Raw genomic sequence first — 24263 nt, 5'->3', positions numbered from 1 at the left:
AGCTGTTCAGGGGAATCGAACCCCCGACCTTCCGATCATGGGGCCACCACTCTACCTACTGAGCTATCCCTGCCACTTGAAGCTTGAAATACTTGAAGCATTTATCTTCTAGCAGCATCCAACTGCTTCAATCTGATTTGCTGTTGCTGTGTTGCCTCAAACTGTTGATTCATTGCACTTAATGAGGTGGAAACACCTGACACAGTCAACATAATGTCCTGTTGTGTTATGTTCTGAACTCTGGAGACAGTTTCTGCCACGAGTGGACATCCTAGCAAAGTTACCCCAAGAAAGTGAACCCTTCTGCTCTTAAAACCCGTGCAAAGTGGCAGAAGGAGCGTCCAGACTGCAGCTGTGGGACCTTGTGATGGTGGTGAACCCTGTTTTGAGCGCTGTGGCCAAAGTGCATCGTGGAGCTGACGAACACCTCAGCACAGCTGAGGCCCCAGATTCTTACACCGGCTATCCTGAGCTGTTGTTGTTTCACTATATCGCTCTTGTTAAGTCTGGTGTTGGGTTTGATTTCATTTGTGTCATTTGAGTGTGGAGTACCTCGTTTATAGATGTCCAGGGTTGTTTTCTCTCTGTGTGGTTTGAGGTATTAAAGAAAGCGTTACGCACCCGTCAGCACAAACACCTGGCTGGGGTGAAGCATTTTTAATAAACCCAAACAGCTGATTGAAGATTCAAAGCTCTCCACTTCTTACATTTTTACTGTTTGTACTTTATCAGGTCTGAAAATGGTGACATTTGCATAACTTCATGGCGGCGTGATGGTATTTAGCACATCCCACAATTTACTCTAAACTGTGAGTGCGCTCAGCAAACCTGTTTCCACCCAAAGCTTCATTTTTGGGATCACACTGAAGTCTGATACTGAGCGATAGAGGCCAGGTGTTCCCCCTAAAATCAGGGAGGTAAATGGGTGCACTGATCGAAGGCGTGATGGGAGGATGAACCTTTGGACCAAGTGATCCAGCTAATTGGCTTCCTTGCAGCGAGCTCTGCCCTTTCCTGCACATCTGCGTGAGAACAGAGATCTCTGTACAGGATCTACTGGAACTAAATGTTTTCAAATCTAGATAATATTCCCATATGCATTGCTGGCATGCTTTATACTACTACTCTGAGTTTGGCAGACCTCCAACTGTGACTGCATTTCCCTTTTCTCCCCTTAGCCTCACTGTGCCTCCACTTCATGCTGTTGCTCTCAAGTACACGTTACATGCTCAACAATCCAATTCAGTTGTTTCTTTAGTCTTATTGGCTTATTTTAGTGCCTTTTCTTTGCTGTTCTTTCCAGAGCTGTCACTGTTCACTGATGTAGGTGTTCTGTGTCCTGAATATTCAGACTTCATAGTTATTTAATTACCACACGGAGCAAAGGCATGAAAGGCTAGCACATCCCTGAACGGCAGACATGGATCTTCCATCAGAGGTACAGTGGACCTTATCCAGTCTGTTTAGTTAAACAGGAAGCTGCAGTTTGATGTTGAAACAGGCGCTGTCATGGTGTCACGTTACACTGTAGCCTGTGAAAACAAGAAGAGCCATAAAATGGTTTATCATTCGCTCTGTCTTGGTGCTGTCTTGGTTTTCGCAGTAAGGCGGAGTCACGGACATAACAGTCAGTCTTATTTGGGAAGCTGCAGGACGGATCCTTCTGGTTCGCTCGGGCCAGTTGCTGGTTTGTTGTTTCTAACTGGAGCTGACGCCACAGAGAGCACTCGTTTCTTTTGGTTTTACAGCTCAGAATGCAAAGATATACTGTGATCATTCAGCTTAGTACATTTCAAACGTGCACTCGCGTCACAGGTCACAGGGTTCAGTCTAAGCAAAAGCCCGATGGCCCAGGGCCAGTGCTAAAGTATAATGAGCAAGCTGAGGTTACCTGTCCAAAGAGCTCTCAGGGTTTCAGTGGAAGCACCGGCAGCATGAACTCCTGTCACTGCCCTGCAGCTGCCTTTGTGCCTGGGCTCAGAGGAAGGCTGAGAAACCGTAGACTGCTCACGACTGCAGGGCACCTCTGACTGTTAGATATCTGCACAGTCTCAAGGTGGCTGTACACGTGCAGACTGTACATGCATGTTAATGTTAATCTGTGTTTCTCTTCTTTCACTGCCCCCTGCAAGCCCTCAGAAGTGTTTCCTAAGACGTGGTCAAGCATCTATAGACATGCTTGTTGCACAACCTCACAGGGCTGTCAGGACGCTCCACAGTGCCACGAGCTGTTGAGCTGTTAGCGATGGAAACACGAGAACCCAACGCAGAGTTCACACAGCTCGAATGAAAACAAACAGACGCCACACAGAGGCCTACTTACTCACGCAAACACTGAATTAGGAGGAAAAAAGTGATGGAGGAATGTGGTGGCTGGTCCACATTTGGACAACAGTGTGCTGTTTGTGTATATGTTTGGCTGAAGAAGCACAAATGAATTATGTCTGTTTATTTCTAATACAGTTAGCATGATTGTCTGTCTGATAGCTTCTACAGCCACACGTGAAACTCACATTTTCTGCTAGCAGCGGTTGTGTGTGTGGCTTTCATTACATGTCAGGTCTTGAGCTTTGTGTAAAAGTCAGGCTGTGCAGGTCAGAGTGTTTGTGTATGTGCTACGTGAGTCCACGTGAGGCGACGGGGTGGCGCTCAAGGGCCGCTTCTCTCATCAAAAGATCTGTGCAGCAGGACTGGACGACCAGAGTGAGAGAGGCCATATCCTGCAGTGGCTGTCCAGATACAGGGAAGCATTAGTGTAGCTGTTGCCTGCTAAAAGTCCCCCAGGCAGATGCATAAATGTGTCTGTGTGTGTGGATATGCAGCCTGCCAGATCAGCTTTCCAGTGATGGGAAAACCGATTTTCTGGCAGAGAAACCAGCAACTGGACCTCTGCTAAAGCCAAAAATGTGGCTTTGCCTTTTCTGCTGCAAAAGCATGATGTGGCACCCAGGACAGGCTCCACAGGTCACCATTAGCCTGTTAATGTAGTATAAGAGTCTAGTTTCATGATGCAGAGTGGAACCAACTTTTAATTGCATACGTTATTAGCATGATATAGCTTAAAGCTTGCATCACAATCAGCTATTGGAAGCTTAGCTGCACATGTTTAAATTTCATTGAACAATAAGAGAACTTCTCTGAATCTGAACATGATACGACATGTTCAGATTCACTTTGGTTTATCTGTTTGCAATGCATGCGCCTCGCACACACTCCTAATGTCACAAAAACACAACGGACACATTGCCAAGCTTCTCTACCTGGAAATGGTCGTCCGAACTAGCTCTGCTGCTGCCGTGGTTTTTACAGCAGCTCAAATGAATGCATTAAGTCGCTGGTCGTGCTGTTGATGGTCAGCTGATTCCTGTTTCCCTCGGTTCTTTGCCAATGTTTTGTGATGCAGCCACCATGAAGAACAGCAAAAGCAGCGTGATGTTTCCTGGGCTGAACGGGCACAACAACATGGACGCTACAGCCCTCTCTGAGGGCGACCTGCTGCTCCAGGTAAGATTCAGGAGCTTTCATTATGAACGTCCCTCTGCATGCCAGTTTTACTACGTAATGCCAACTTTAAACCTTGAGCAGTTTTTTGTTTTTTCATTTAATTTTGAAGCTAGAATCCTTTTCATTTCAGTGCACACATAGAATCAACAAAACTGCTTTGATAACTTTATCACAAATGAAGGTGATTGTTTTAGACGACCCGTGTGCTGTTACAGAGCAGCATGTGAGTCTGGTTCAGATAAGCTCTGTAGCCAGAGTCATGACGCTGACAGACGAGCACAGTAACAGTGTTGGTCCTGAGTGATCGGTGAGCCGCTGGCAGGTGCACAAACACACTCAGCCTCTGTTTGTTTGTGTCATAGTTGTGTTTTGTGTGGAGCTAATCCACGTCTGTCCAGTCATGAGGACGTTATGACAGGTGAACGTGCCAAAACGTGTTACGCTTTGTGCTTCCTGATAGAAACCAGTGTTTATTAGCACTTTGTCTTTTACAGAAGACGTGGAGAGAAATTTTCTCCAAAAGCATCCAGATGCTACAGTATGATCCACAAGCATAAACTCCTGTGAACTTCTGAGAACTCACAAACGTAGACTTCAGTCCACACACAAACACAAATCAGTGTGACGACATGTAAAACACATGCATCACTGTGATGCTGCTAATCTTTGTATAGTGTGAATATTGATGTAATCCAGGTAATGTGGAATAACAGCAGGCTAACATTCATGTCAGCTTATTGAAAAGGCCCAAACACGACTTCAGCAGATCTGGTAGAGCAAACTGTAGCGGTTGAAACGACACAACGTTGTGCTCTGTGATGCATTCAAAACAAAACCCACGAGACTCTCCCAGTATGGGCTCAAATTGTACTTGGAAATCAGTTTTGTGTGTGTAAAAAAGAATTTGTGTGTGGAGCCAAATAATACGTGTGAAACTCTGCACTCAAGTTTCAAGTTACAAGTACGAATCTTGACCCTGTTTTTCTTCCTTTCATCTGATTGGCCAATGTCATGTCAATCACAAATGTAACTATCCAATCAGAGAACAGATGTATGAGCTCAAAATGTGGTCATAAATATTTTGTACTTGTAAAAAAGATTTGTATGTGGACTTGTAACTTGTAACCCTGCAAGTTACAAGTTACAAGTACGAATTTTGACCCTATTTTTCAGTTCAAAAAAAGCGCCCCTCCGACAGCCAAACCCATCTGTTCTCTGATTGGGTAGTTACATTTGTGATTGACATGACATTGACCAATCAGATGAAAGGAAGAAAAATAGGGTCAAGATTCATACTTGTAACTTGTAACTTGCAGGGTTACAAGTTACAAGTCCACACACAAATCTTTTTTACAAGTACAAAATATTTATGACCACATTGTGAGCCCATATTCCAGCCTCACACAAAGATACTGCTGCACAGCGTGACAGTGTGTGTACGATGTGCTGAGAGATTTAGCTGAAGAACACAGTGAATGTTCTGAACCTGTGCAGGATGTTTGTGCCATCAGCGACTGTGTTGTCTGTACAGGCTCTGAACGGGTTCGTCATGGTGGTCACGTCAGCTGGGTTAGTGTTCTACGCCTCCCCCACAATCAAGGACTACCTGGGCTTCCACCAGGTGAGTCACTGCGCACACACACACACACACACACACACACACACACACACACACACACACACACACACACACACACACAGTGCCATTAAAAAGTAGTTGTTTCACATCATCAAACACATTTGAATATTAAATAACCCGTAAATACAAAATACTGTTTTCAAAGATGATTTCATTCATGAAGAGATTAAAAGTTCTCAGGAAGGAGGTAAATGGATTTTGTATATTTGCAGGAAAGTTTCTTTACAAATTTCTTTGTGATGTTAAAAATAAAACCGTTTGACTGAGTGTTTTGAGAACAGACCGCTGTCAGTGTGTAGCTGTCGTAATCAGCAGGAGAGCACACACCAAAGCACAGACAGAGGCTAATGCTGGGCTTACACTGTACGACTTTTTCAGTCGCGCGATTCAGCTCCTGCTCAAACTGTACGATTGACTCGCAGGGGTTAGAAGTTCATAGGTCACGATGCAGGTCTCACACTATACGGCCCGATGCTCTGATGCGACCTGAGTGCTCACACTGTGCGTCCATAAAAATGAAGGTTATAACAGAAATTCTGTCGCTCGCTCTCCCTCTCCGTCTTTCACTCACACAGACACACCACCACCATCAACTTTGCTAAATTGCTAATGAAAAACATTGGTCAGGCAGCTGTGATTGAGCAGCAGTGTCGATCCAACTATTTTCACGGTTGTTGTGGTCGTGATAATTTTGTGAGGCCACATCGAAAGGGCTCGGATGGTTCTACAGGTTGTGCCTCCATCGCTTGTGTCCAGATCACACGCTGCACTGCCGTGCTACGCCGTCTTTTTCGCTGACATTTGTGTTTGCGCGTGCGCAGTGTGGCAAACTGCGGTGACACCGTCACGACCAAGCGATTGATGATCGGGAGCTGGTCGTGAGGTGTCAATCGCTTCTCGTTACCCCACGTATACTACACGATGCACGACGCACGATGAAGGCCAAAATCGGGCCGATCGCCAAAACGATCGCACGACTCAAAAATCGGCTCAAAATGGGCCAAAAATCGCACAGTGTGAGCCCAGCATTAAGCCACACACTGCCATGGATAACTGAGACAAATCAGTATGTGGAGGCTGCTGACAGCGTGTGGAGACAAAGGAGAACACAGACTGAGGGGTTTGGATTATTTTATGACTTTGGTGTTTGGATAAGTTGGTCTGAGTGTGAACTTGCACTTTAGAATGCAGAAGTCACACAAACACCTCCTACTTTAAATGTTGTGTTTGATTAAAGATGCGAGGAGCAGTGGTAGTAACGTTGGATGGGTCTAGTTATCGAGGGTCCACCACCCAAAACAACAGAAGAGATTACAGGCACACTGAAGGATAGCAGCAACAGTTGATGATTTACAAGGTTTACAGGGAGTGGGATGGACAGCATCCTGGACAGCAGGCAAGTCCAGGTCAAGGCTGAGATGGTTCAGGTGTGCAGGGCAGGAATAGTGGCTGCACCAAGCAGGGAATGCTGAATATTGAGGACAGGGAGGCAGACGAGGCTGTGGCGACCCCTAAAGGAAGCAGCCAGAAGTTTCAGACGTCAGTGGATGAAGTTAGTATCCACCTCCATCCTGTGAGGTTTCACTGTTGGAGCAGTGCTGAAGGAGGCCAAGCCAAGAGAACAGCATATCGAGTTCAAAGAAATGCTTCATTCAATATTAGAGTTCATCAGTATAATAAAATAAAATAAAATAATCATGTGAAAATAATATTTTTGGATCTCTTTGGAACATTTATAAATCCAAGCATGTGAATTACAGTCCTACTCTGTACAGATGGTGACATCCATTGTGTTTATGCCTTGTTCACATGTTTTATAAGCCAAATTTAAACTGCTGTGCTCCTCTGCCAACAGTCAGACGTGGTGCATCAGAGTGTGTTTGATCTCATCCACACTGATGATCGCAGCACGTTCAGAGAGCAGCTGCACTTTGCTCTGAACCCACCCGCTGCAGCCGACGAGGATGGTGAGTGCTTTTCAAGCAAACGTGTACATGCATCAACATCTTTGCTCCAAACATCCTATCAGATAACCTTTTTACCTCTCCGTCGTAAAAGGCCAATCAGGTATCACTGCTGTCGTCTCCCACGGGTGGCGTGGATGGTGTGGAACCCAAGTTAGTGATGCAATAACTCAGGAACGAGGCAGCGTGCAAGTTTCAAACAGATACCACAGGTGTAGCTGCTAAACATCTGGGACGAGTTTGAATTCCTGTGACCTCAAGGTCAGAGGTCAAGATTTCTGAAAATCTTGTGAATGTGATAACTTCAGAATAAAGCGGTGTAGCATTTTCAAACAGATAATCAGAAACATCCAAGCTAGTTCATGCATTTATTACTTCTTCTATTGTAATTCATTATTATCAGGAAGTAAAAACTCCCTGAAAAGCCTCCAGTTCATCCAAAATGCTGCAGCAGGAGTCCTGACAGAAAGAGAGCAGGTTTCTCCTGTACTGGCTTCCTGTTAAATCCAAGCACGTGTGTGTGTGTATTTAGTGTTATATTCACTAAGTATGTTGTGCCTTGACAGATGTGCATGTTACACATGTGCACTGAGGCCGTATACCATTACAGATACACTTCAGTAGTGTTGATTCTGATTGGAAGGAATCGTCTCACAGTGTGACCCAGTATTATTTTTGTTTGGCTTTATACAACATTTGAGTGCCTGAAGTACAAATTATGGCCAATGACACACGTATGACCACGTATGACCACGTATGACCACGTATGACCACGTGGCCTCCAGCCGTCCTTGTCATTGATCCATCCATGCTGAAGTGGGGCTGGAGCTCGTCCCAGCTGTTATAGGACAGGCGGCAGGATGTACCTGTCTATCACAAGGTTCCACAAGTACAATTTCAATGCATGCAACAATTCTGCACAAACCCTGATGCGCTGCCTGGCCTGGCTCCTGTTTACAGAGTCACTCTGCTGTTATGGTGTAGATCAGAGCTTCACATCAGACTCTTCTGTCGTGCAGTAACAGCTTCACCTGCCTTCTCAGTCTTGCAGAGTTGTGGTAATACAGTCATGCACAATCCGGAGCACCTCCCGCCGGAGAACTCTTCCTTCCTGGAGCGCAGCTTCGTGTGTCGCTTCCGCTGCCTGCTGGACAATTCCTCGGGCTTTCTGGTTAGTTTAAAGGTTGAAGGTTAAAGGTCAGCTCAGAAAACAAAGAAAAAATACATCTCATTTCCTTGTGTTAACCAGGCTCTCAAGTTCCAGGGGCGACTGAAGTACCTCCACGGCCAGAGTCTGCTGAGGGACAACGGGGCATGTCACAGACCTCAGCTGGCCCTGTTCGCCATCGCCATGCCCGTGCAGCCTCCGTCCATCGTGGAGATCAGAGCTAAAATGCTCCTGTTTCAAACCAAGCACAAGCTGGACTTCACCCCCACAGGGATCGATAGCAGGTACAGCAAATTATCTGGGCTGGTGTGTTTTTTATATTCTTCATATATTTGCTCTTAAAGTACTTAAAGTCTCAGAACACCATCCTCAGTCACGGTGGAGTCAGCTTTACCGCTAACTGAATTTTATTCCTCTGGCCATAACTCCACCATTTGTTGTTTCCAGGGGGAAGATCGTGCTGGGCTATTCCGAGATTGAGCTGTGCATGAAAGGCTCCGGATACCAGTTTATCCACGCAGCTGACATGATGCACTGTGCCGACAACCACATCCGCAGTATGTTAGCAATTCAAAGTCAGCCTTCAAATGACGTGCTGCAACGCAGCTACTGCAGACTGAGATCGTGCATTAGAGCGTGAAGCTGCTCGTGACTCGTCTTAGTCTGAAACTGTCTTTGACGTGTGTCTGACGTTGTTGGGTGTAAATATTTAGTGAATGAACTCTGCTTTGCAAGAATATAGTCAAACTTTGTATCAGAGGGAAAGTGTGATTGTGACTTGAGCCGAACACAAACTTTATAACCTGGTGTGGTCGTTTAGTTGGAGCATCGTCAGCTGTGCTGGGACGGGAGATTACAACGAAGTGATTGTGACAACATCTGGAATAAATGCAGATGTTTATACGCGTTTGGGTGGCAGAGCTCGGACTTCAGTTCAGAGGATGAGAGGAGGGAGGAGAGAGCAGTGGCGGGAGGACGAAAGACGATGAAAAATGACATCTACACATGTTAAACAGTTGCATAGGTTAGGTTTGATTGTGGGATTCTCTAGGCACGGACATAAGACATCTACACACATGAATCAATGATTATGAGTACAAAAGCCTAAAAAAGACTCATTTTTAAATGTTACAGTGTTTTAAAAACATGTTTATTATGAATTTTATATTTTTGTGACAGGACAACATTCTTTTAACGTGAACGCAGGAGACCAGCTGCTGTTGTTTGGTTTCCCATTCTTGCCTAATATAGGATTTCATATAGCATGAATGCGAGCACACCTCCTCTCTCACTGTGAACCCTCTCCTGTGTGTCAGTGCTTAAAACAGGAGAGTCTGGGCTGACTGTGTTCAGGCTCCTCAGCAAACCGGGCAGCTGGGTGTGGGTGAAGTCCAATGCCAAGATCATCTACAAAGGAGGGAGACCTGAATTTATCATTGCATATCAGAAAGCTATAAGGTGAGTGTCCCCTCGACTGGTTGTTTAAAGGATGAAATCAGAGAGTCACGTGACACTGTAAGAATAAGAGGTTGTCTGGTGATGGACTGTGTTGTGTCTGGTTGTTCCAGTAACGCTGAGGGTGAGGAGTATCTGCGCCAAAGGAGCCTGAAGCTTCCCTTCAGCTTCACCAAAGGAGAGGCCACCCTCTATAACACCGGCCCCACCATGGACATCCCGCAACATCAGTCCAATAAAGTGTTCAGCAACAATGACATGAAGAAGGACGTGGTGCCTGGCTCTTTGCTGGACTGCTTCTTGAGTCAGGATGAAAGTCTTTACACCCAGACTGTGGAGACCCCACTGCCTGTGGATCAAGTGTTCATGGACAGCAGGGCCCTGGTCAGCGTTGTCAGTGATGCGTGGCAGGGGAGCGAGGCAACGGTCACAACAAGTGAGCCTGTTGTGGTGAAAGAGGAGGCCAAGCAGTCCGTCATGGCCGTGATCGGCAGCTTTGAAAAAATGGTGCAGAGTGGGGATTTTTATTCAGCTTTGCAAACACTGGAGGTGGATAACGCCGAGCTCTTAGAGTGGGAAAATGCTCTGAAGAGATTAGGACAGGAGGGTTCGCAGAGTAAGGTCAGTTCTGATCTGGACAGCATCGTCGCCAGCGATGTATTTGACTACATCGACAGCATTTTGTTCAAGGAGAAAGCTGAGGATTGTCTGGACACCGTCCCTCCCAGCTGCCTCACCGCCATCAGCAACCATCAGCAGGAGCCCTTCACTCAGGCTGCCCTCGTCTCAGCCTCTGATCTCTGCGAGCCACAGTTATTACAGGCACCCAGCCCCGACTGCACTTACTCTCCGGTGAAAGGCCCCTACGTTCACCAACAGGATGCGGTCAGTGTAGCAGTGGCATCAGGGCAAAGCGCCCAGATGCTGTCTCACCGGGGTCCCCGGCCTGACCCCAGCCTGCCTTCTCTTCAGCAGCTCCAGCTCCATGACATCTTCAGCCCATCTATTGAGCTGCCTGATCTCACTGTCCCTGACATCTCAGCTGGTAATTCTTTAGCTCCTTTTCAGTCCCATGACCAAGCGTCTGTCGCACATATGGGCTTCCGTCAGGACAGTTCTGGTCAAGTCCAGCAGTCCAACCATCTTCTGCCACACCAAAGCAGTTTGCAGGCACCTGTAATGGCAGGAAGTTGTCACATACAGAGCTCTGTTCCCCAACCAAACAGTTCACCACCCACTGTTATGGACAGTGTGCCACCACTGATTCCTTGCCAAGACTTTACTTCCTCCAATGCACCTAATATTCCCTTTCAGTTTTCCTCACCTCGCCTGCAGGAAAGTCTTCCATTTGACAAGCACAACCTTCCTCTTCAGCAGTGGCCACAGAGCCAGCAGCAAAAGCTGCTTCATGCTAGCATGATGCAAAATGGACACAAGACCATGCCAGCACTGCAGAGCCAAAATTCACAAAACCAAACCCGTGCTACTTTTTTCCCGAGGAATGGCACCAGACTGAATGGCACACAGCAGGGAGGGCTGGCAGGTTACCAGGCAGCTGCACCCAGCAGCTGCATGTTTTCTTCCAACCCAGACATCCTATCCATCTCTGAGCCTTCAAGCCTCAAGGTGCCTGGCACATCTTTGGATCAGAGTCCTCCTCAAGGTTCCTGCTACTCCCAGTGGAACCACAGTGAGCCTGCGGTGGACGCATCAGCCATCAACCTGCAGAACCTCAGGGCTCTAATTGTTCCCCCCAATGTGCCTTCCTCAGCACTCACACAGCATTCAGCACTACCTAGAAAGCAACAAGCACATACAGGTAAGCACTCAGAACTGAACAGTCACCCCCAGCTTGTACTACAGCATTAGCAGGTGGCCCTGAGTCCCGTCATCGAAATGTCAAATGTATGAATGTAGGAGGCTTTTTTGGAGGAACTGCATAATTGGCAGTGAGAGGTTTGTGTTACCAACGGTAACTGTGGTCCCAACTGCCTTCACATAACATTTTAACAGGTGTGGATTAATGCTGATCCACCACGGTTTCCATGATCATTCTCATCCCATGACTTTGCTCAATGCAAGTCATTGCACAGGAAATGACTTTGCATTGAGCTCCAGACGGAGGGGACCTGATTTAGTAATCACAGTAACAGCTGTCACCTTCTCACCAAGCGTTTCGCTGATGGTCTTGTAGCCCAGTCTGGATGGTCTGTCTTGCCCATGGTAGTGGAGAGGTTGGGATGGAAGAAGCTGATTCTGTGGACAGGTGTCTATGCACATAACAAGTTAAGATTGGGAGTATCTGTAGGGTAAGATTGGTTGACTGATTGATTGTAGTCTGCGAGCCACTTGGGCACACAACCAATGTGTGGGTGCCAAAGACTTATTTCAGTCAGTGACATGCAAATCAATGCAATCAATCAGTGTTTCTGGATTGTTGGTTTATATTTTGTCTCGCTCCAGTAAAATGAACTACATTCGGCCTTACTTCTGTCCTCTCTTCCCTCACTCGTGAACCCAGAGATACTTAAACTCCTCGCTCCAGGACCTGACCCCTCTCATCGAGGGCAACCCCAGACTGGAGTCCAGCCCCTTTTCAGGAGGCTGATTTCAGAGTGAAACCATGCGTTGAGGTAAACCCTGCTGTAACTAGCTAGGACCTCTCAAACTCACACACCAGCTCAGGCTCCTTCACCACCAAACTGGTTCCAAGTCCCAGTCGCCAGTCTCGATAGTGGGGATTGGTCACCTAGGGCTTCTGCCGCTGGCTGTCGCCCGACACACACTGTGCCTCCTGCAGGCTGTGGGTCTACAGGTGGGCATGTATCCTCTTCAGGCCGAGTCACATAGGCTAAAGACACTCACCTCATCCTCACCATTTTGCCTTGGGAGACCCTCCCAGGGGAAAAGCAACCCGACAACATAAGGCCTGGGACACACAAACCCCACGTAAACATGCTGAGGTGGCGATCTGAGCCCTCTGATACTCCTGATTTTAAAATCCAGCTGCAAACCTTTCCTATAATTAAATTGTGAGCAGATGATCCGTCTGCATCTCCCTCGATGCGCTCGCTCTGAGAGGAGAAGAGTCATTGTTGGGACGTGACTCTTGTTGTGTTCTTACTTCCTGTTTTTAACTGGACCGACTTCCTGTTCATAATGTCAGACAGAAACAATATGTTTCGTCATTTTAATGATTCTATGTTCTGCATCTGAAGAAATTATCACCTGTTTCCTAAGTGAGGCCTTGGGTATCTGCTCTATTTGCAATCTTTATATTTTTATTCTATCCAAAAAGTTTGTGTTGTTCTGCTAATATGTGCAGCGATAAAGAAATATAACAAGAGAATGTAGTTTTTGGTGTTAAAGGTCAGAGAGTCCCACCCAAAACGACCTGACTGACTCTGCTGTGAGTGTCTTTGTCGGTGTAATGGTTGAGCATCCTGTTGTCTGTCCAGCAGAACGACTCGAGCCCCGCTGAGCACAACAGAGCTTCCTTCACACTTTCTCTGCAGCCACACACCTGATGGGATGGAGACACGCCTCCGTGCCGCTGCTGCTGGTGCTACAGTTGCTGGAGAAGGACAAACCCCAGCATATCTTTGCCTGTATCAATGCTTATCCACACATCCACACACGTACACTTGTTACTGTGTTTTATATCCCTCTGTATCAGATACGCTTTGTCCGGCCTCTGTCGTCTTTAAAAGCTGTTGCTTTAGTGAAGATACACTATGATAATAATGAAGTATGAAGTGCATTTACTATGGTGGAGCTCGGACCAGGTAGGACACAAACAGCCAAAGATGTTATTTAGAGCCATGATGTTTAAGTATGTTCATTCTGATAAAGTTGGGATGAATTTCAAATTTATTATAAAACAGCATAAACGTCAGCGAGCAGTACTTTCCAATATGTAATCTGGATACTTTAGATAAAACCCTTAAAGGGCTTGAGTGCATAAACGTGATACTAGTTGTGTTTGTTTAACAAACGGTCTGCACATGTTATTATGTCATACATGTGTGTTGCTGTGTGCAGCGTAAACGATGGAGAGTTTGTTCCAGGACGCAGAGCTTTGTGAGTTTGGAGGCTTCTGCAGAAATTCAAACATTACTTCATGAAGTCATCGCCAAAACGTAAAAACCAAGCATTGCTGGACCAGAGTCGATGTGGGTGTGGTTGTATGGGAAATGACTAGGGGAACCGGGGGACATTAGAGTCGCTGTAACTGTACGGACGTTCAAGTAGAAGCATGTATCACTGCAAAGTGTTACAAACCTGTGGGAGCTGCACACCTGGACAACAGGTAGCGAACAACTTAAAAGTTTTAAAGACAGTTTTAGGTATTTCTTAGACTCACAGCTCATTAATAGAATGGCCTTCTGACCTGGTTCAAAGGATGTGCTACCTGCAGTTCATTCATACATGCTTTATGAGACGCGTCCAGCTGGATATGCAGCAGCTTTGCTCCCCTTGCCATTATTGTGATGTAGCATGGACAATAAACACATTAAAACTGAGCCATATCCAGTATAACCCTTTAGATTCTCTGTGCCTTCTCACTGAACAGGCAGCTGAAATCATCTCTTATCTATTTTTATTTTTTGCCTTGTTGTAGAACGCAGATCAAATCAAATAAATCTTCCTGGTTGTTGTCCAAGTTCCTCAGTGGTAGGGAAGCCGTGCCTACAGGAGATACCGTATCGAACACGGTTGATCTTTAAGTGCCTCCAACGTTCATTCAATGCAAACCAGGGAAACTAAAATGAAAATGTGTCAGTGTTTTCAGTGAAACGTGGAGATGTTTACTGTTTCGTCCACTTTGTTCCTTCTTTGATTTGATTGTGTTCATCAGATGCATCTGTAATATATTCACACTACATGAAACATCATCTCCAGTCACCTGAGCAGCAACAGCATGAACAAGGCAGCTTCTTCTTATTCCTGCTGCACAGCGGGAATCTGTCATGTTTATATTTGGAAGTGAGTTTTGTTGCAGTGTTTAAATATGAAAAGCATACAATGTTAATTGAAAGCGCACTAAAAGTCTGTAGTTTCTCTTTCCTGCGTCCTGTGTTGTGTCGAATGAGCCGTGATGAAAACATTCACTCCCAGCGTGAAGCACTGACTGTGGAGACCGAGGCCCTCGAGCCCACGAGAGGCCTGTGATGCTGGACTTTGATGCGGACTGAAGCCACTATGAAAAACCCGGAGCCACATGTTTGGCTCAGTCGTGCTGCAGTTTTGACCTTTTCTGCTCGTGCCTTCTTTGTAAAAACAATCAATGTAATCTACTTTCATTTTGTCATACTATATGCAAGTTTAACAAATAATTACCTTTTGTCTAATGTCCATAAATATGTGTGCAAGTACGAACATTGTGTTCAGCTTATTTACAACTGTTTGATCTCATTGGCCTTTAAGCCACGTGCCAGAGGTTGGAGGCTTGAACAGCAAGTGGGTTGAGTTTTTGTGTTTTCACACCCACAGCTGTGTGCCTGGGATCAGCTAGTTAGCATATTGGGGTTCTGTGCAACCACAGTCGTCTTAAGCCTGACGTCTTGGCTCATGGACAAATTTTGGCCACGTTTAATGTAACACTATATGTAAAATAAACGAAGACGAAACTGGTTAGTTAACTGGGTGTTGAAGCACCAGTGTCTACCAGATACATTTGTTTCCAACCCATAAAATGATACTTAGTAGTAAATGTTTACTGCTGTTATTTTCTTGCTTATTTAATTAATCGGAATAGAGTTTGAGACCACAGGCCCTGAGAGAGACGGGAAAGGAGAGCAGACTTTCTTTCTGTCCTCGAGCGTGTGGCCCAGAAATCAGGAGAGGAAACTGCATGAAAACAAAGCCAACATTTAAACTGGCAGATAAACACCACAGGGACAATCTTTTAGTCATTTATTAAACAAACTTGTTAATGGATGTGATGGCTCTTGGCAGTAAAAGTACACTTGGTGTTAGAAATGAGGAGAATTTATGTTTGGGTAATGTCCCATTAATCTCCATCCACTCGATGGAGACGTTTGAGGGGTTTCTTGTCTGATCTTTCAAACAACTATGAACATGTTGATAAGTCACCACATCCATAGTTGGATTAACGCTGTGATTCATGTCCATGACTCCAAAAAAGCTGCTCTTTGCCTGTATGTTCACTGCTCTGATGTACTTGTGAATGGATGGATCCTTCAAACAAAAACATTTTAAAGGAATCCCAGTGAAACGTTTCCAAAGACAGGACAGGACTGAGAAAAGTACTGTGACCTGTTCCCTGTTCACCAGCTAAGACTGTTCAGTTTTCAGAAACCCAAGCGTGGAGTGGCATGTTAAAGTTCATTAACAGTGCAGTTACATGAGGACTGAACGTGCATAGCTCCAGCCCAGTCTCCTGTTCGTCAGTGCCATCATCTTCAGAGAGTCTCTACTGTATTGTAAAGCTTCTCTTTCACTACTGCTTTTCCTCCGTCACCCCTGTTGCTCATCTTCACCTGCTCCACCATGCATCGTCACCTCTTTTGCACACTGTCTGTTGCTTTGGATGGTTGACCTCAGGTCTTTGAACTCATCTACTTCCACCGTCTCTGCTCCTTGTGTGTACACCTTCCTACCAGTCTTTGATTTCTTCTTTCTCCAGTGCATACCTCCACCTCTCCAGAGTTTCTTCTACCTGCTCCCTACTCTTACTTCAGATCACAATGTCGTCTGCAAACAGAGTCCATGGACACTCCTGCCTGACCTCATCTAACAGACCATGTGTGTATCCATAGCAAACAAGAAGGCGCTGGGAGCAGATCCTTGATACGATCCCACCTCTGCCTTGAGCTCATCTGTCACTCCTGCTGCACACCTCACCACTGGCTCACTGTCCTATATATAGTTCCTGCACCAGCCTCATGTACCTTGCAGTCGTGCAGGACCACAGTTCCCCTCCTGTCACCATCACATCCTTTCTCCACAAAGAGACAGCGTAACTCCTTCAGACCTTCTCCACATCTCTCTGTTGGTACGCTTGCTTTTCTCTCAGCATGAAGCCATACTGCTGCTCACTGTCACGTTGCTTCTTAAGCAAGTCTTTCCTGTTGTTAACTTCATCCCCCTGTATTTACAACTGCTCTGTGCATCACCCTCGTTCTTGATACCTGTACCACTGCACTTCTTTATTCCTCAGGCATTGTTCCCTCTTCTTAAAGTACATGTTCACCACAGCCATTTCAATCCTTTTTGCAAAATCCACCATAACCTGTCATTAAGCATTCTTCTCCTTAACACTGGTGTACAGGGATGTAGTATCCCCACACACCAGTATTGTCTCCCACCTTTCTCTCACTTTTGAGCTGTAGCAGAGCTGGTTGTAAATTTGCTGGTCTTCATTACTGAAAGTGGGGGAGAGTTCAGTAACATCAGAATACATATTAAATGCCAGCCCGTGTGATAGCTGCTTGATCCACTGTACAAAAAGAGTCTCCTGCTCTCTTGTGCTGGTCTCAGAGCATGAAGAACCCATTTACAGCTATGATGGGGTCTTTTCCGGGAACACCGAGTGTCCAAACAAATGCACTGTTTCTCTTGTCTCTGAACACCCCAAGTACCCAAAGCATGAAGGACAAGTGCTTACCAACGTCTACAGTGCTGCTACAGACGAGCCCCTGCTCAAAAGGAACGGTTACTTATGAACAGACCTGTTGAAATGATTGAACTGCAGACTTTAATCACTTTCATTTCAAGGGTTTAAACAAAAATATATCTTCATCTGTTTAGGAATTTTATTTTGACACATTTCTTTTCAGAACATAATTTTAAATAAGAGTATTGTTTTTGACATTTGGATCCATCCTTTGCCTAAAGTCCATAACCGATGAACATCCCTTGAATTAAAGCTGAAAGTTTCCACTTCAGTCACATCCACAGAGGCTACACAACAAAATGTGTCATTGTCCAATAACTTACCAATTAATTGTTCGATATATCTGCTGTGAACATGCTGCACGGTGAATGATGGGAACTCAGCGTGACACCACGACCACGCCGTTTCACAAAATCTCAAATGCTTGACAATAGAAGGTCCTACCAAGGATTCCCCTCACCGAACAGCTTGTTGATCTAATGATCCCTGGGAGGAGTTCATTCAGGTACGAGGCCTGAAAATGGTGAAAAATGTTGCCAAAATTACAGTCTAAACTCCAAATGGCTGACTTCCTGTTAGGTTTAGGTTATGACTCCAAGAGACCTTAAGATAATACATTAGGCTACCAAATTTCAGTCACAGATGAAACATAGTGCAGGAGCTGCTTGTTTGAAATGTTGTATTCTGTAAATGTTGTACTTTGTGCTGTGGAGCCAGTTTGCAATATTCCATGACCAACTGCACCACCTGCTCCCACTGGGTGGCGCTCTATTGCTGATAATGGGTACATCAATCTGTTCAGGGCGGGACTTTCATCGTGCCTGTGAAGTTTGGTAGATACTGGACTAGATTTGAGTTATAGCAGTTTTACTTCATTGCAAAACATCAACATTCACCATGCTGCTGGGGTCGCGCCGTTTGTGAAACGCTCAGTTTTCAATCGAACCTAAGACCAAACCCTCAAAGCTTTCCTGGATAAATCTGAGGTTGCTGGGGTGAAGTGGCTTGAAACTGTACTCCAAAGTGTAAAACATGACATTTCCTGTTCCCACTAGGTGGCGCTGTAACCACTGTTAATTTTAACAACTGAAACGTGTTCGGGGCAGAGCCTTGTCACCTGTAAGAAGGTTGGTCCAGAATGAAGATTCTGGACCTTCAATGAATTTAATGCTTTTGTTTTTCTCTTGCAGCTCAGAACACAGAGGCTTGTGTGTGTATAAACCCACAACATTGTCAACAAGCTTGCTCAAAACATGTAACAGTTTTCCAATACAGATTTCACAAAAAAGGTCTTTCCAGAGCCACTGGGCCCGACAACCATACAAGAAAATGGCACATGAAGTCTGGGATCAAACTGGATTAAAGCAGGCTGAAACATTTTAAAAACAAACAAAAATAATCAAGAACCAAAGGGTAAAGTCAGACCTCCTGGCAGCAATCTACACTTGTCATAAACAACTCGGAATTTTTTGGGGAATGATGACTTTTGTAGTGAAAAGGCTGCTTTATTACGGACGATACTGTGCTGAGGGGCCTCAGGTGTAGACCCTCCACAGTTATCAGTGTATTTGTCAACAAGGTTGTTTACAGATTCAAAGTTGACCCTTTCGCAGACATCGTGTGTGTGTGATGCCTTTTGCTTTCAAAACAACTTTACCTTTTCTGGTCATGTAGCCATAACTCTTAGGTCCAGCTGCAACAAACTCTAATGAAATCATCCTGATCCAACTCGTTTGTTAGATCGCCTAAATATCGACCTAATTCTAGTTCAGATTGATTTTGCTTTGTGAGATAAACAACACTGTCAGTATCGTAGTAAATAGCTCTTTCCTGCAGCTGATCCAAGTAACTGTAGAGTTTCATACGCCCATATGAAGCAGTGAGGTCGCAATGAAGATGTTATCTGTGGAGTTTGGGAGTGGAGTGCAGAGGTCACAACACCATTGAATAAGAGCCACATCATCGCTGACAAAAGAGAAATCGCTCACTTTGTATTTTGGAGAGAACACGAGGTTAAAGAATTCCTCGGGGTCACTCACCAGTTTGCTCTGCGTGAGATTATTTCTCTGACCGAATTCTCCCCAAAAGGAGTTTAAACACAGTTTGGCCATTTGTCTTTTAGCAGGGTTTAGTTTTATGTTTTCAGGGTCTAAAGTGATGCCTTGCTTAGCCTGGTAGTCTTTAATGTGAAGCTGTTTAGCCTCCTCAGTTACAGCATCTGACGGGTAGCCTGAAGCCTCTTGTTTTTTTACGCAGGAAATGATGTACATAGTCTGTGAATATTGTGTTACTCTGTTTCTCAAAGTGCCATACCTCGGTGATTCGACTTATTTGATAGCCCTTTTCTAATGCCAGGTTAAATTTAGGGGTGGTCCACACCCCTCTGAGAGCTCTCTCCTCGTTGCTATGGTTACACGCCCCCTGTCGGTTGTTCATTTCAGCACAAGTGCGACAGAGTAAAGAGACTCTTACCTGATTTTGTTTTATATGGTAAAACGGGAAAATAGAGCCCTCTGGGTGGGTAAACAACCGCTTTGATAAACCCAAAGCAGTTTTTAGGGTCCTGAAAATCTCGAAAGATTATATGAGGATGACCTAAGGGGTAACGACAGGTGCTATTTACAAATGGATACAGCGAGGTGACATCCACATACCTGACTTTCTCACCAGGCCCAGCACTACAACGCAGCTGTGCTGGGCTTGTACGGCCTCCAAAGAGGGCGAGGGTTCAAAGGCTCTGGTGGATCGTAACGTCTGAGAAAGCTGATTACACTCTCATCACTACGTTTTAACTCGGTCCACTCGTGCTCCCAGATTATAACAAGACACACATTATGCTCAGCTCTCAATCTAGCGAGCCTGTCTTGAGTGGCGCTGTTTATGTGTGCAAGAGCTAACAGGGGATTAACATCGGCCTGATTCGAAAAACACTTAACACAACCGTGGAAGTAGCAGCCCAAAAATTCCCCACACGTATGTTTTACCCTTAATCTGACCATACCCATCCACATAATAACAACAGAGCTGTTTTTCTCCTTGATTGAGTCCATGTCTGATAAAAACACCTTGTGTGTACAAGAGATATTCGAGCCATTGAATTGAGGATGAGGAAAATGATTTGACCTGATTACGGTAACTTACAGGGCATGGTAATGATAAGATTTCGCTGGCATGAAGTTTGTTAAATAAGTTTTCAGGCACGCGCTTGCAAGCGTGCTGCAGCTGAAAGGATCTACTCCTGTCTCTTCAATAAACCAGTTTCTGAACAATGTGCAACCCCGAGCTAGAATTTCAACATCGTTTTCACAGTATAACAGTATAACAGTGCCGAAGCTGACTGAATGATACCAGTCGTAAAATTCTTGCCTGCCTTGGGTCGTCATCCGTTCCAGACTATAGGCTGAGGGGGGAGGGTAAGGGCCTGCATAAGCTAGGTTTTGTTTCTAGCTGAAACAATGGAGGGGGGAAAGCCTTTAGTGCTGTCTGAAAAACCCATCGCTTTTGGGATACCTGACAATGGCATCGGAAGGAAGCTGCACGAGTCCATGTAGCGCTGGTTTAAGTGTCTGTAAGCTGATCACTTTCGAGCCTTGCATGATTAACTTTGGTTTTAAACCTTGCTTAACCATAGCCCTGAGAATAATGTAAGCATCAAAACGTTTTGTCTCGCGTCCTAAAACCTGCATATAGCACTCGTGCGTTTGTTGATCACTTCTCTGCATTTGCTCTTCTTGCATTTGTGGGATTTACCCTTTTACAGCAATATAATAAAGAAGAGAGCACTTGAGACATTTTTTAAAGATCTGACAGTTGCTTGAGAGTCTTTCACGCCTCTCAATTGGCTTTTTATGGTTGTGGAAACAAAGGGGAGATCTGCAGGTGCGATTACAGTCTGGGCATAACAGCAGAGACAGGATGTCGCTACTACATGTGGATTGCATACAGACAGAGCAGCGATCGGGGCAGAAATGAGATAACACGTGATTATACCCAGTGTAACAGTAATTACAGACAGTCTGTGCCCATAAATCCTTTTAAATTTTTAATAGCGTAGTAATGATTGGCAAATAAAAGTAAGCACAGGGTTTTTTCTGTATTTGGTGTACTAGTTTGAAATTTACAAAGGCTACGATCATACTCGTTACGGTAAAATACTATAATTTTACAGTTGAGTAGCGTTTCGAATGTAATTATCTGATTAAAGCCCACAGGCGTTTGATCATTTAGACCAGCTTTCTGTTGAATTTCTCCACCAAAGGCTTCTGCCTGCAGGTCGTTAAAATCGGGGTGCAGAAGGTGGGCGAGACTTATGGAAAAACATAACTTATTCACGGGGTTATGGACTACGTATATAAAAAATTAAATTAAATTAAAAAATAATAAAAGAAACACCTTTTCGTTGTTGAGTATCTGACTAAGATGCCTCAGACCCCCTTCCGGTAGCGGTAAAACGATCTGAGCTATGAGCTCAAGCGAGCCTTCACACATAACCGACCAATTTGATTGCACAGTTCTCATGAATATATCTTCAAATTCAGACAAATCATAATCAAGTAAAATGACTGAAACATTATTTTGTAACTGTTGCCCTATAAACTCTAATTGTATAAGATCGCCTGGACTTGCATGCGAGAAAATCCTGTTTGTTATTTCACGGGCACTATCCATTATCCATCCATCTTCATCCGCTTTGTCCGGGGCCGGGTCGCGGGGGCAGCAGCCTAAGCGAAGAGGCCCAGACCGCCCTCTCCCCAGCCACCTCCTCCAGCTTATCCGGGGGAATACCAAGGCGTTCCCAGGCCAGCCGAGAGATATAATCTTTCCAGCGTGTCCTGGGTCTGCCCCGGGGCCTCCTCCCGGTGGGACATGCCTGGAACACCTCACCCAGGAGGCGCCCAGGAGGCATCCTTGTCAGATGCCCGAACCACCTCAGCTGGCTCCTTTCGATGTGGAGCAGCAGCTGCTCTACTCTGAGCCCCTCCTGGATGGCCGAACTTCTCACCCTATCTCTAAGGGAGAGGCCAGCCACCCTTCGGAGGAAGCTCATTTCTGCCGCTTGTATCCGCGATCTCGTTCTTTCGGTCACTACCCACAGCTCGTGGCCATAGGTGAGGGTAGGGACGTAGATCGACCGGTAAATTGAGAGCTTCGCTTTTACACTCAGCTCCCTCTTCACCACGACTGACCGGTGCAGCGTCCGCATTACTGCAGCTGCAGCCCCAATCCGTCTGTCGATCTCCGGCTCCCTTCTCCCATCACTCGCGAACAAGACCCCGAGATACTTGAACTCCTCCACTTGGGGCAGGAACTCATCCCCGACCCGGAGTGGGCACTCCACCCTTTTCCGGCTGAGAACCATGGCCTCAGATTTGGAGGTGCTGATCCTCCCGCTGCTTCACACTCGGCTGCGAACCGTTCCAGTGTGAGCTGGAGGCCCTCACCCGATGAAGCCAACAGAACCACATCATCCGCAAAAATCAGAGATGAGATTCTGAGGCCACCAAAGCGAAAGCCCTCCGCCACTTGGCTGCGCCTAGAAATCCTGTCCATAAAAATTATGAACAGAACCGGAGACAAAGGGCAGCCCTGGCGAAGCCCATCACCCACCGGGAACGAGTCCGACTTATTGCCGGCAATGCGAACCAAGCTCTTGCAACGGTTGTATAGGGATCGAACGGCCCGTAGCAATGGGCCAGACACCCCATACTCCCGCAACACCTCCCACAGGACACCCCGAGGGACACGGTCGAATGCCTACAAAAGCACAAGTTTAACTAAGCACTTTTACCCTGGTTTAATACATTTTCACACACACAAGCACGGACCCCGAGACGCAAGCGCACGAGCGCACACAGACACACAGGTGCAGGCGCACTGACCCACCACCAGATGGCGTTTAAGCATGAAAAGTACAAACTTTTTTTAATGGCTTAAAAATAAAATAATGCTATTAGATATTAAACCTTTTTAAATTAATCAATTAGTTCTTTTTTTGGGGGGGGGGAGCAATGAGCTATGAACTAGCATATTTTGGATGAATATCATATTTTTGTTACTTCCTTTATTACTTCCTAGGGTCACAAATCATTTTATTGGGGCCACAAATCACTCTGTTTGACATAAGGGGCCTAATATCCCTCCTTTGGTCGGTAGTTGGATGGGACCGGTCCCTTCTTGGATCAGGACCGTCTGACCTTCGGTTAGCCATTCCGGGTGTCTCTCGTCAACTAGCAGCTGGTTCATTTGTGCTGCCAGACACTCGTGGAGTGCAGTCAGCTTCTTCAGCTAGTAGGTGCGAACCATGTCGGGGCCTGGTGCTGTCCAACGCTTCATACTGGAGACACAAACAAGATGGTGCAGTGGACACATGTGTGACTGCTGTGATTAAAGCATCTTTCTTTCAGCTTAACGAGTGAAGCGTCAGCTCGTTCAAACACACGTTAAAGTGCGTTTGGCTGACACCACCGAACAGAGGCAGCAATATAACACAGCTCACATTAACAGTGCAGTGAATCCTGCTTGTGCCGTGATGTTCAGGACTGCAAACCGAGCAGCATCACTGACTTTCAGCTTGTGTTTGTGGATATATGACTGACTTTAATTATCCATAAATCATCACATTCTGTGTAAGATTAAGCTCAGCTATTGAACGGCGTATATTTTAAAGTAAAGGCTTTAAAACCAAGTTAGTACAAACATCACTAATGTCACATAACTTTGCCGACATGTGGCCAACAGTAATGTTTTAATGTTCCTCATTATTAAACATTTACACATTAATAAGTGACATCATATTTAGTACTTACTTTTCACAGTTTAGACTTCGGCCACTCCACTTCTGCCGTCTGCGGCAAAATTATCCACACCGACTGCCGTGCTATGAATTGTGGGATA

The 24263-nt window shown here is 45.6% G+C and overlaps 1 protein-coding gene across 3 annotated transcripts in view; it reads left to right on the top strand.

The window, feature by feature from the left end:
- Positions 1-15109, top strand: part of LOC102199519 (aryl hydrocarbon receptor-like) — a 29683-nt gene extending 14574 nt beyond the window's left edge. Inside the window, exons 3-12 of one of the 3 annotated variants that reach the window (XR_001290569.1) lie at positions 3404-3504; positions 5036-5125; positions 6999-7110; positions 8151-8278; positions 8357-8559; positions 8723-8832; positions 9592-9733; positions 9844-11549; positions 13189-14716; positions 14788-15109. Coding sequence is in view for 2 of the 3 variants with exons in the window: in XM_013914945.1 (XP_013770399.1) it covers positions 3404-3504; positions 5036-5125; positions 6999-7110; positions 8151-8278; positions 8357-8559; positions 8723-8832; positions 9592-9733; positions 9844-11549; positions 13189-13211 (2615 nt within the window). In the remaining variant the exon portion in view is untranslated. Of the gene's footprint in view, positions 1-3403; positions 3505-5035; positions 5126-6998; positions 7111-8150; positions 8279-8356; positions 8560-8722; positions 8833-9591; positions 9734-9843; positions 11550-13188 lie in introns of all 3 variants that reach the window. The other 2 variants (XM_013914946.1, XM_013914945.1) reach the window with 2 other exon arrangements.
- Positions 15110-24263: the final 9154 nt, after the last annotated feature.

Source organism: Pundamilia nyererei, unplaced genomic scaffold, assembly GCF_000239375.1.
Source record: "Pundamilia nyererei isolate P.nyererei 1_Seehausen unplaced genomic scaffold, PunNye1.0 scaffold00239, whole genome shotgun sequence".
Taxonomy (NCBI): Eukaryota; Metazoa; Chordata; class Actinopteri; order Cichliformes; family Cichlidae; genus Pundamilia; species Pundamilia nyererei.
This window is presented reverse-complemented; position numbering and strand designations above follow the sequence as displayed.